Here is a 13613-nt window from a genome sequence, read left to right as displayed (position 1 = left end):
AGAAAGAAAGAAAGAAAGAAAGAAAGAAAGAAAGAAAGAAAGAAAGAAAGAAAGAAAGAAAGAAGGAAGGAAAGAAGGAAAGAAAGGAAAGAAAAGAAAGAGAGAGAAAGAAAGAAAGAAAACGATTTATCCTTCAGTGAGAGCTTCCTTAGGGAGATTCCTCTCTTCCCACTCTGTTATGGGGGTGGGTAACAAATACTCCTGTAGGTGGGAAGAGTGGCCATATCTTTTTTTCTGCATAGAACATGAGGTAGAGAAGCCATGTATCTACTCTGTTGTCACAATGACTGTCTAAATATGGATTCGATTATCCCCATTTTATGGCTAAAGAAACCGAGGCTCAGAGAATTGAAGCGACTCCCCTGAGACCACACAGGGAGTCAGTAGTGAAGCAGAACTGGAATCCAGATCTCCAAGCCCAGCTTTCTTTGTATTGCACACCAGCGTCATAAAGCAGGGCTATGAATGGAATTTGTAACTCCACCTTCAGACTCCACATGGGAACTGTTCCTGAATTTTTGGGAAGATGTAACTCAATAAGGCCATCCCATCAATGACTCTGGAGGCAGGAGAGAGAGAGAGAGAGGTAGGAAAAAAATAACCCTATCAAATCTTCCTGGACCCATTTTATGATCAGCCAGTTCCAGAAACTTCCAGGACGTCCAACCTTGGAATTAAGATTTCCCCAGATGCAGGCCATTGGGTCTTGATAGAAGAAGTATCCTGATCTAGTTACATCCCTGAGGGAACTCAGGTTTTCACAGTCTTACCCAAAAGGCAGCATCTTATACCAGAAAGCTCCTGGGTCTTAGCATCAGGATGACGGGGTGAGGAGTCTTTCTCTGCCGTATACTTACTGATTGACGTTGGACACATTATTTAACCTCTCTAAGCTTCAATGTCTCATCTGTCACATGGGGATAAAAATGCAGATTAACAGGAGCCCTATGCTAATCCACTGAGATAATATGTTTTTAGAAATTAGCAAAGCACTTGTCATATAGAAGTTTAACTCAGAGTATAGGCTAATGGGATTTTAGAGGAATTATTAAGCACACCTCTGTCTCCTTCCTACCCTTCAGGTTTCACTCAACTAACTGTATAGCGGTTACAAGAGTCAGACAGATAGAGACTTATTTTGGAAAAGCAGAATTAAAGAATGCAGCTTGCACATTAGGTTTTTTTAATACCTCACTTTGCATTTCTCCTGCTCTCTTCCCACCTCCCAGTGCCGCCTGCTGGTCTCCCATCCCCTGCAGGAGCAGAGTCTGCCATAGCAAACTTGGGGCAAAGCGGGGCAGAAAAACACATCACCCTTAAAGAGAGGTCCTCCAGAAGAGAGAAATGATAAAGAGCCTCTTTAGTCATGTTCAACTTCTCCCAATCCAGCAACTGGGGAAGGGGCAAATGTCAGATCAAAGGAAAAGATGGAAGTTGACTTCCCATGGTGTGGGGTTCAAGAGTGATTTTACAGAATAAGCTGCCATGCAACTCATGAAGGCTGGAATGGGCCCCTTTAAAAATTGCCTTTCTCTCTCGTCTTTGTCCTGGGAAGTGAAGAGTTAGGCAGAAATGGAGCTGATACGGAATGCTCTTTGGAAACGCTATCATGCCTGCTAAGTTCCCAGACTAGGGAAGGTCCATCTGCATTCCTGAAAAGAACAGTACTGTCCTTAAAATTACACTTTCTACTCCCTATACTCTCTCTTTCTCCACTCTCTCCCTTCTTTATTTTAGTCTCTAGCACCTATTACTCACCATCTGACATGCTGTCTATTTTCTACCTTGGTTTAGTTTTGCCCTCTTCAGCTAGCATGAGTGCAAGAATTTTGCTCCATTTTCTTCCCAGTCATATATCCAGTGCCTTGAACTGTGTTTGACACATCACAGGCGCTTGATGAATATTTATTGACTACATAATTCAAAAGCAGCCTCCAGCCCCACTCCAGCCAAGCTGAGCCAGTTCCATTGGGTTGGCATTGAGATCCCATTGCTGGAACTTATAGCGCTTCACTCCTACATGTAGTCATTTGCAAAAAGACCTACATCTGAAGACGCTCCTTGGGGGAAGTAAGTAGAGCTGGAGGCAGCCGAATCTTCTTAAAACTTAAAGAAAAATCTGGTTTTCTCCCTTTGGTCCATGAGATTCTAGCCCCTACCCTAAAGCTCTGTTCCCGAAAGTAGAAACTCCAGTTCCTACTACTTCTCTCATAAGGAAACTCAGCAAGCCTATGCATTGTAAGTGTCCCCAAACTACAGTGGATTGGAATTAAAATCCTTGACCTGGTCCCAGAGAATGTACTTGTCAGCAGGAGGAGAAACTGTCTGTTACTGAGTACTGCACTAGACACTCCATACCCAAATACTTAGAATTGCTTTGTTTTCTGATTTTAAATACCTTTTGTTTCTGCTTATTAAACATGAAATTATTGATTACAAATAATTTCTTTTTTTTTTTTTCTTTTTTTGAGACAGTCTTGCTCTGTTGTCAAGCTGGAGTGCAGTGGTGCAGTCTCAGCTCACTGCAACCTCTGCCTCCCGGGTTCAAGCGATTCTCCTGCCTCAGCCTCCTGAGTGCTAGGACTATAGGCGCGTGCCACCACGCCCGGCTAATTTTTGTATTTTTAGTAGACAGGGTTTCACCATGTTGGCCAAGATGGTCTCAGTCCCCTCACCTCGTGATCCACCCGCCTCAGCTTCCCAAAGTGCTGGGATTGATTACGGGCACAAGCCACCACGCCCAGCTGATTATAAGTAATTTCTAAATTATGAGAAAATGCAAAGAAGAAAATGAAGATTAGTCAAAATTCCACACAGCAAAATCACCATTAACATTTAAATGTCGGCCGGGCGCGGTGGCTCAAGCCTGTAATCCCAGCACTTTGGGAGGCCTAGACGGGCGGATCACGAGGTCAGGAGATCGAGACTATCCTGGCTAACACGGTGAAACCCCGTCTCTACTAAAAACTACAAAAAACTAGCCGGGCGAGGTGGCGGCGCCTGTAGTCCCAGCTACCCGGGAGGCTGAGGCAGGAGAATGGCGTGAACCCGGGAGGCAGAGCTTGCAGTGAGCTGAGATCCGGCCACAGCACTCTAGCCTGGGTGACAGAGCGAGACTCCGTCTCAAAAAAAAACAAAAACAAAACAAAACATTTAAATGTCTATATTTTCAGAGAATTTCTGCTCCATATAGATACTGATACTTTTTACCCCTCCCTGAAAAAAAAGCTACTGTCAGGGGAGTATATTTGGTACCCCACTCTTCCACTCAACGTGTGTAGATTTGTCTATGCCAATAAATAGAAACCCATGTTGTCAGTCTTGATGGCTTCTTAGGTTTCCACTTTATGGATTGATCATCAGTTATTTCATGAATCTCCCATCAAGGAACATCTAGGTTGTTCTAATTAGTCACTATTGTAAATAGCACCTTTTCCCCCTGCCTGAGAAGTGATTTCTTTAGCAGGTAAGAAAACGCAGAGGAGCCCTATCGATTTAGCAGACCTGAGTCCCCATCCCTGGTTACAACACCAGGGCTTTCCAGGTAGTGCATGGTCTGTGCCACCCCCTGCCTGGGGCCCTGGGCAAGTGATAGGGGTGGATTCTGAGCTCACAGAGATTCCTGCTCCAAGATCTCCCTCCTCTCTCCCCCAGCACCTTTACACAGCCCGGTGTCCAGCTTAATGTGATTGCACTCTCAGCTTTCAAACTTCTGCAGAGTTCACTGCTTCCAGTTCTTCCCAGAAGCAAAGTTTCTCAGATCCCTGAAAGCCTGAGCCAGGTCTGCAATTCTTTATTCCAAAAACATTTCCTGAGTGCTCTCTGTCTTTGATGTTGTCATCCTAAGCCCTAAGCGACAACATCAAACAGGCCACAGCAGTCCCTTCCACTGCTCACAGGCCATGCCCACAGGGATGCTTCTCTGAGGACCCCCCATCCCCGTGTGCTGCACAAGCTCCAGTTCCCATCCCTCAGAACCTGCCAGCTTTTTCCCTCTCCCCAGTCCAAAGGGAGTAACCCCCAGGGGTCGAGCCACTTTTCCTTCTTTTTCACCCTCCAAGCAAAATGTCTTCAGAGCTCCGCCTTCTTCCTCCCCTTCCTCCTCCAGTAACAAAACTCATCTGGGAGAGCTCAAAGGCCTCTATATGCAGACCTGGAAACAAGCCTGCTTTCCTTTCTGAGACGTGAGAAGGGCCCAGCTCTCAGAGTACAGTGGATCTTCCAAAGTGGAGAAAGGCTGTCCCAAATAGAACCAGGCTTCTTGCTAGAGGTGATGCCAGGAGAAAACTCCACAGTGTAAGAAAAGAGGACAGATGACACATATACATAAAGAAGGAGGGCCCAATGTCAGGCCATTTGCAGGCAGTAGGGCACGATCACTGATGTCCCTAGACTTGGGTGCTAACTAATGGTCATTGGGAAATTGTCTAAGAAGGCTGCATGGGAAGTGGAGCCATGGTGGTTTGGGGACCAAAGAACAGGTTCCATGCAGCCAGGCTTTCTGTGCTGAGCTAACATGTGCACGTGGCATTTGGCACAGGCTGACTGTCCAGAGGCCTAGAAGGTGATGAGGGAGATGAGGTTGGACCCCAGTAGAAGACTCGGGGCATGGAAGGTCTCAAATAGCCAGATTTTTATTTGATTGAGCAACCAATGGGAAAAGAGTGTGGTTTGTTCAGCAGAGAACTAACATGGTGAAACTGATATTCTGGGAATATTAATTTGGTGGCTTTGTAGAACACCTAAGTTAAAAACAAGAGAAGGCTGCGTGTGTGACTCACGCCTATAATCCCAGCACTTTGGGAGGCCAAGGCAGGTAGATCACCTGAGGTCAGGAGTTCGAGACCAGTCTGGCCAACATGACAAAATCTCATCTCTACAAAAAAATACAAAAATTAGCCGGGCATAGTGGTGCCTGCCTGTAATCTCAGCTACCTGGTACGCTGAGGCAGGAGAATTGCTTGAACTCCGGAGGTGGAAGTTGCAATGAGCGGAGATCGCACCACTGCACTCCAGCCTGGGACAGAGTGAGACTCCATCTCAAGGAAAGAAGAGAAAAAGAAAAGCAAGAGAAGCTTACAAGTGGCTATTCTCTTTAACTAGAGGAAGTCTGAGACCAGGTGAAATGTTTTCCAGGATCTGAAGTCAGTTATATCAGCGGGTAGAAGAAAGCATCACCGCTGTTTCTCAGGGCATAATGGGGTTTTGACTGTGACAAGGGGCCTCAGTGAGATGTGCCACCCAGCCAACCTACCTTTCCAGCTCTCTCTTTCTCTGGCCCTATGAGTCTTGGGAATACTTTCAGCCCCAATGACTGCTGCTAACCAGTGTTTATCTCCCCCCAGCTACGACCACGAAGGCCGCCTGACCAATGTGACACGCCCCACAGGGGTGGTAACCAGTCTGCACCGGGAAATGGAGAAATCTATTACCATTGACATTGAGAACTCCAACCGTGATGATGACGTCACTGTCATCACCAACCTGTCTTCAGTAGAGGCCTCCTACACAGTGGTACAAGGTGAGCCTCCACCCGTACCAACCTACCCCCAAACTCACCCACAGATCCAGAACCCAGCCAAGCCCAATGTGTGAGTTACCCAGCCTGGGATGACTTCCAGAGACCCAGCGTACCCCTCAGCTTTCTGTTTTATTCAAGTGTCCACAGCAAACTAACTCTGTAAGAGGTCTATCTAGTAGAAAATGACTTAATAAGATACAGCAGAATGTCATCTACACCCAACCAAATGTCTGGATATTTGAACTATCTACACAGCTATCTGAAAATGTCCATTTCCCCCCCACATACTCTCTCCCTACCTCTTATCCTTCCATCACCACCTCTCCCCACCAACCCGAAACACATAGTTATCGTCTCAAAGGCCATTTATTCTCCTGGCCTACCACTAGATTTCATATTTTCTTGTTCCATTCTGATTCTCTTTTTTAAGCATTTGTTTGATGAGTTGGTTGCCCTGGGACTGGAGCTGTTTAACATTCTCTCTCCAAGACTGGGATCTCAAAGGTCTCTGACCACCCTGTGGTTACTGTTTCTATTAGACATGTTTTGTAGTCCAGGGCAAGCACTGGGGCTGGCAAGAAAATGAATTGTGCCGATTAATTTTTCTTTTAATTAAGATACAATGTCGGTGGGCTAGCCTGTTGTCAGAGGATAAAAGTGTCCTCTCTGTAGATAAATGGTGACATTTCTGGACTATTATCCCACAGCAGAGCCTGTTTCAATGACTCTATTTCTGCTCTGCCAAATGATTAATGATGTAGATTCTGTCCTTCTGCATGATGGCTGGAGTCGCAGGAGCGAGAGGTACACACTTGCTCACTGCCCCAAAAGCTGACATCTCAGAGGCCAGCCCAGGCCAGCTCCTTTGCCCAGACAATCAGGAAGCAGTGTATCTGTAAAAGGAGTCTCTGACTCACATTTCCTTCCTGTAACTTTTCGATAAAGGAAAAGGTCAGAAGTCTGATTGACTTGTGTAGTTTCCACTGGGGAAGATAAACACATTATTGGCATCCACTGGCTCCATCTTCCTCATGTGTTTGAGTCTCTTCAGAGTTCTCTTGAGTGGAGGTGGTATCAGATGCAGTCAGCAGTAAAAGCATGAAGATGGGGAAGGTTGATTCTTCTCTCGATTTTCTTGAAGAATCCTGGGCTTTGATTTGCAGTGGATCTGACCTGTGACTAGACCAGCAACCTTGGGTTAGATGGCAGGCAAAGGGGGAAAAAATTGAAGTCATTTACCTTTCTTTTTTTTTTTTCTTTTTTTTTTTGGTATAAGCTAAAATATATATGTTAAGGTTTGGGAATTTGATTGACACAAATTGTGTAGGCAATAGACATCTTTAAGTGTTTAAACGTGCTATTAATAGTCTTCAGTGAGTAAAAGAAACATCACGGCATAATTATTTCTGGAGTGCCACATATTATGTTTTTCTTTACGTGGATCAGTAGTATCTCTGCTACTTACCTTCACATGGTATGCGTGCTAATTGAAGGCAGCCTTAGACTGATGACTGCAAAGTACCATGGAAACCTATTAAAAAAAAAAAAATAGAGGTTCTATTCTCTTCTGACTAATAGAGTGGATAATTTATTTCCCTATCCCCACCCCCACTTACATTCTTCCAGATCAAGTGCGGAACAGCTACCAGCTCTGTAATAATGGTACCCTGCGGGTGATGTATGCTAATGGGATGGGTGTCAGCTTCCACAGTGAGCCCCATGTCCTAGCAGGCACCATCACCCCCACCATTGGACGCTGCAACATCTCCCTGCCTATGGAGAATGGCTTAAACTCCATTGAGTGGCGCCTAAGAAAGGAACAGATTAAAGGCAAAGTCACCATCTTTGGCAGGAAGCTCCGGGTAAGTGGTTCCACCCAATCTGTTACCACAGTGGGAGGGGATACACCCTTTCCTCACAGAGCTGAGGAAGTTTCCCAGCTTCAAAGCCTCTAATACTCCTTTATTCCCTGGAAAAGGCAAACTCTTCGCTCAGAAAATGGAATCCATTTCCCTTTGGGACTCATACCTTGGGGAAAACATTCTCCATTTCCTAGGACTGAAAAAGTCGGCCATTTCCTGCTATGGGGATTTACATTATGCTGTAACTAGAGACGGCTTTGGTCTGCTTTTCACACTTGCTGTCTTCTTCCTCAATTTTCACTGTCTGGCCAAGTCAAGCAATGAACTGGTGTTCGTGCCTACTATGTGCCGAGTAATTTGCTAAGTACTGGAAGAATACAACTTTTAAAGTATGTTCTTTGCACTCAAGGAATCGAGAGTCTGATAAAATATACAGACACAGGATGATCACAGGTTAAGTGAAAAGACAGAGGTACATGCAGGGCCTGATGGGATCCCAGAGGGGATGTCACTCCGCTTGAGAGGTTCAGGGAAGATTTCCCAAGAGGAAGTAACAACTGAACCTCAGTGGGGAGTTTTAGCCAACCTTAGTTTTCCCAGACCAGGCAACTTGCCCCACATGACATCTTTTTAAAACCAATATATAACATTAATTGAGGATTATTATACTGTAAACCCTATGTGAAATGCTTTGCTTGTATTATCTTATTTTAACGTTTTCAATAGCTCCATGAGGATAATTATTACTACCTCCATTTTTCAGATGAGAAAACACAGACTCAGGGAAGCTAAATTGCCTGTCCAAGGACACAATGGCTAGAAAGGGCAATGCCAGGACTGGACCCCAGGTCTCTCTTTCTGTCTGACTCATTTGCCAGTGTTTCACCACCTTCCTGCTTATCCATGGTCATCCAGATCATCTCGACAGGAGTGGATTCTGCTCCAGTCACTTATCTGTCACCAAGAGGGAACAGTTCCTACCATCATGCTAACCCCTTCCCTGGGGAGGGGGAATGAATACTGGGGATCCCAATCTTCATCAAATTCAGCACATATTTATTGAGCACCTACTATGAGCCAGGCACTGTGCTATGCACCTAATGGCATATAAAGCAAAGGCCCTAACTTCCTGCACCTTGTGTTCAGGTTGAGGGGAGATGGGAGAGAGGGGCAGATAATAAGTAAACGAATAAATAAAAATAACTGCAGAACAAGACAAGCACTAGGAAGTCAGTAAACAATGGAACAAGGAGTTTATCAAATGCTTTGGAATCCCTGAGAATAGAAGGCTCAGCATCGGCAAAGCTTGGGTCATAACTTTTGCTGTGTAACTGGATTAAAATCCAGCCAGCCCAGGTGACCTCCCTGCAGACCCAGGCCCCACCATATTAAGATTCCGCCTTTGTCTGGCTGAAGTTTAAGTCTCCACATTAGGTTATCAGCAGTCTCTCATGTTTTTCTTCCTCTGCTGGTATCTGCAAAGTTGCAAACTGCAGTATCTTCCTAAAGACAAAAATGGAATGAGATTAGTAGTTAAATCCTTAATGACTGGATTTCAGGGCTGTGTAATTGATTTTTGATATGCTGCACTGTAGAAGTTGATTATAAGTAGTAATCGTGCCTTTTCTCTGATAAATCAGTTATGCATTTTGACTAAGTTTTCAAAATAAAGATAAATGTGGCCCTAAAATAAAGTAGCTATAATCCCAACTCCGAATATTAAAACTCTTAATAATGGTACTTGTGGTAATTAGCCCAAGTTAGGCACACAAGTCTTATAACTGAATTTCTGCCAGGGTTAGATTTGCTGGCATCATGTTTATGCAAATCAAAACACAGCTTTATCTATCAACACCTCAACATTTAATTGTCTGGTGTTAGTTCCTGTAACAACAATCACATATCCATTTAGCTCTCTTAAATGAAAATCACTATGAGATTATAACAGGTTGAGTGGACTGAAAATGTAATTTGAAAATGAGGGAGAAAGCCTGGAATTTATTTGCATCTCATTTATTTTAATTCAGTTCATAAACTGTTTAGTGAATGAAATAAAAGCAACTTCTGGAAATTGCAGGAGAGCAATTGGAAGAAGGTATAAGGGAAAGGTTGGGTGTGATGTGGATTGAGGGAACTGGGGAGTGGTCATTTCATCAGATGTTTCGTGAGCCCATGACAGGGAGTTTGCAGCCCCTAAGCCAAAGGTACCCATTGGCCCCATTAGGCTAGCAGGCTGTCTCACCAACGGCAAGATGGGCTCTTCTCTCCCTATGTTAGTCTTGCTGTGTGTCTTTTCATCGCTGCTCCACTGTCAAATGAGGGCATGAAAGTCCTCATTTATTCAAAAGATGTTTACTAGGTGCCAACACTACATTCAGTATCACGGAATGAGTAGACTCTAGAGAGGTAAAGAAAATTGAGTGCCACCAAGTAGCTAACAGTCTCATGGAGAAGCCAATATTAGTAGGTGTGATGTAAGCTATAATATAGGCCAAAAGCACAAGGAAAGGGACACTTAATTGTATCCGCTGGAAGAGGATAGGTCACGGCTGGGTAATAAATTAACCCTGAAATCTCATGGGTTTAACACATTGTGGTCCAAATGCATCAGGCAGTTCTTCTTAATGAGGACTCGCTCCAGTTGCTCTGCCTTGCGATCCTGCCATCTTAAGCACAGGGCCTGTGCAGTTGCTGCAGCAAGGGAAGAGAGCTTGGGTGATTCACGAGAGCTTAATGAGCCAGCCTGGACACGGCAGGCCTCACTTCCCCCCACCCTGGTGAGAACACTGTCAGGGGACCTCAACTGAACTGCAGGGAAGCCTGGGAAATGTTGTCTTTTCTGAGCGCCTAAGAAGATGATGAACAAAGACTTGGTAAACACGTAGCAGAGTGATCAGGTCTCCCGTTTGACAAGGGATCAGGAAGGGCTTCACAGAGGATCTGGAATCAGTTCTGAAGAGTAAGAATCAGCCAGGCAGAGATATGGAACAGAGGTGACAGGACAGAGACTATCACCTATGGAAAGGCCAAGAGGCCAAAAAGGGAATGGCATTTCAGAAAACTAATGCAGTGTGGCAGTGGATGTGTTAGAGAGTGTGTAGAAAAGTAAGATGCAGCCAGAGACTGCACATGGAAGGGCACATGGTGCCAGGCTAACATTTATCCTGAGAGCAATGGGGAGCCCTGCCTGGACTTCATTAGCAGAGTGATGTGCTGGGATGTGCAGCGTTAGAAAGCTGTCTCCAGCCTGGGCACAGTGGCTCACGCCTGTTTTCCCAACACTTGGGGAGGCCAAAGCGGGAGGATCATTTTAGCCTAGGAGTTCAAGACCAGCCTAGGCAACATAGCAAAACCCTGTCCATACAAAAATAATTAAATAGCTGACCATGGCCCGGCACAGTAGCTCATGCCTGTAATCCTAGCACTTTGGGAGGCCAAGGCAGGAGGATCCCTTGAGCCCAGGAGTTGGAGACCAGCCTGGGCAACATAGGGAGACCCTGTCATGGTGGCACATGCCTGCAGTCCCAGCTATTCGGGAGGCCAAGGCAGGAGGACTGCTTGAGCACAGAAGTTTGAGGCTGCAGTGAGTTATGATCATGCCCTGTAATGTACTCCAGTCTGGGCAACAGAGCAAGACCTTGTCTCAAAAAAAAAAAAAATCTCTCTGACTTCCTCAGGTATGGAGGAAGACAGGTGAGAAGGGGACAAGATAGACAGGAGGAAAGGGACAGTAAGGAGGGTCCAAGCAAGAAACTAAATCACTAGCAGCGAGGAAAGAAAGAAGGTAGGGGGAGAGATTGGAGAGATGTCTAGCACACGAGGATTGGGCAACTAGCAGGGTTGCTGTGTCATGCTTACCTTTTGACAGGCTCTCCCCATGATCATGTAGACCAGGAAGGCTGGGTGGTCATCCACACTCTGAGGGCTGTGTAAAGGAGAGTGTTTGGGAGCTGAAACCCAAGCCAGAGATGTAAGATTCTGGTGGCCCCAGCCCTGCCTCTTGGAATGGGGAAGAAACTAAGTGAACTTTGAAATGTAGCCATTTAACCAGCACCATGTAATCACTGCTCCCCATGTGAACAGCAGGGAATCTGGGGAGAATGTGTGGGTATCATGCATGAAGCAAATGGCCTGACCTTCCCTGGGACCAGCAAGCTCCTGGGACCCTGGTCAGCTGAGGGGTGTGAGGGTCCAAGGCTCTGAACATTCCTGGAGTTTGGAGAAGACCAAAAATCTCAGTGAAACCATCATGATAGAACAGTGCCCAGTGAAATTCCAACCCACCAAGGTATCATTTCTTCCCACAGTCCTCCAGATGGAGGCATCTCTTACTGGAGGAAAGTATCAATGGTTCTTCCTTACAGCCTGGGGAAATGTAAGATGATGGCGGATGGATAGTCCAGGACCACATCCTTTCACCAAAAGCTTTGTAATAGAGTGTTAGTCCCTTCATTCCTGCCCAAACTCAGTGCAGGGAAGATTTTCATTATGCCTCCCAAGAACTCCTCAAATAATCTCCTTTGAAAGACTCCTCCCTGTCCTGCCTGCCTTGTCTTCCACTCCTTTCTTCACTTACTCTGACCTTGCAAAAACATGAAGCAGGCCAGACGTGGTGTCTCACACCTGTAATCCCAGCACTTTGGGAGGCCAAGGCAGGCAGATCACGAGGTCAAGAGATCGAGACCCTCCTGAACAAAATGGTGAAACCCCATCTCTACTAAAAATACAAAAATTAGCTGGGCATGGTAGCACATGCCTATAACCCCAGCTACTGGGGAGGCTGAGGCAGGAGAACCACTTGAACCAGGGAGTCAGAGGTTGCCATGAGCCCAGATCGTGCCACTGCACTCCAGTCTGGCAACAGAGCGAGACTCCATCTCAAAAAAAAAAAAAAGGAAGTTACATCATGGCATCTGTAAGCTCCATAAGTGCAGGGACCAGGTCACCCCTGTATCCCTGGTGACAAGTGCCATGTGGAGAGTACTCAGACAACAGGTGACAAAGAAAGATGTGATAAGTGTGCCTTCTATAGGCTTCTTCTTAATGTGTAAATGCTCACCTACCAAAGTGGGTATAAATTCACAAATACATTGCCCCTATGTCTGTCTGGAATCCTTCCACTGCAAGAGACAGGAAGTGCACTCAGAGTAACTTAAAAGGGTAGATGCTGTCTCACCTAACAGGGCCACCACAAGGGAGAAGCTGGCCTTAGAGACTCCAAGATGTCATTAAATGGTGCATTAGTCTGTTTTCACGCTGTTGATAAAGACATACCCAAGACTAGGAAGAAAAAGAGGTTTAATTGGACTTACAGTTCCACATGACTTGGGAGGCCTCAGAATCATGGTGGGAGGCGAAAGGCACTTCTTACGTGACGGCATTAAGAGAAAATGAAAAGAAGCAAAAGTGGAAACTCCTGATAAACCCATCAGATCTCATGACACTTATTCACTATCAGTAGAATAGCACAGGAAAGATCGGCCCCCAGGATTCAATTACCTCCTCCTGGATCCCTCCCATTACATGGGAATTCTGGGAGATACAATTCAAATCAAAATTTGGGTGGGGACACAGCCAACCCATATCAGATGAACGTCTGTCTCTTTCTCTTTCTCAAAGCCTCCTTCCATCCCATGGCAGGATTTCTCTCTCAGCAGTTGACCTAATTTTCTCCTACAGTAGACTAATGTCCTCTTCACATTGCAGGGGAGGGAGGTGGTCAGGCAGACTTAGCCAAAGTTGGCTCCAGACTTATATCATCACAGCTAAGTGAACCCGGAGGAAAAAGGAAGGGATCTCCCCCAGCATTTTTATTTTTCATAAAATATCTCATGGAAGAAACATTGACCTGGCAGAGGGAGTTCACATTCCCGGGCCAATCACTGGTCAGGGAGATGGGGATCTGTAATGAGCCAGGCAGGCACAGGTCACATGACCATACCTGTATCTTACAATAGACATCTCAGTAAAAGTACCTAGACAGGGAAGCCCTAGAGAAAAGAGGTGCCGTACCCAAAAAAGAAAGAAAGAGATACAAGGTTAAAATACAAATATCCCAAATATGTTCTACATCCTCCATCCCTCCAAAGCCTAATCATAAGGCAAAACTCCTGGCCCTGAGGATCTTTTGAGGCACTATTGCCTCCCACCCTGACAAGCCTTTTTTCTAGGCTTTTGGAAGAGAGAGCTAAAATCAACCCCTTCTATTAAGATTTAAAACTTCTACTCTT

At 45.5% G+C, this 13613-nt stretch overlaps 1 protein-coding gene across 7 annotated transcripts in view; it reads left to right on the top strand.

Moving 5' to 3' along the window:
• Positions 1-13613, top strand: part of TENM2 (teneurin transmembrane protein 2) — a 1213529-nt gene that overhangs the window by 1170622 nt on the left and 29294 nt on the right. For all 7 annotated transcript variants that reach the window (XM_023218891.3, XM_023218892.2, XM_023218890.2 and 4 more), the window contains 2 exons: positions 5346-5521; positions 7148-7383. In XM_023218891.3, coding sequence (XP_023074659.2) covers positions 5346-5521; positions 7148-7383 — 412 coding nt within the window. The remainder of the gene's footprint in view (positions 1-5345; positions 5522-7147; positions 7384-13613) is intronic.

This window comes from Piliocolobus tephrosceles, chromosome 4 (assembly GCF_002776525.5).
Source record: "Piliocolobus tephrosceles isolate RC106 chromosome 4, ASM277652v3, whole genome shotgun sequence".
Taxonomy (NCBI): Eukaryota; Metazoa; Chordata; class Mammalia; order Primates; family Cercopithecidae; genus Piliocolobus; species Piliocolobus tephrosceles.
This window is presented reverse-complemented; position numbering and strand designations above follow the sequence as displayed.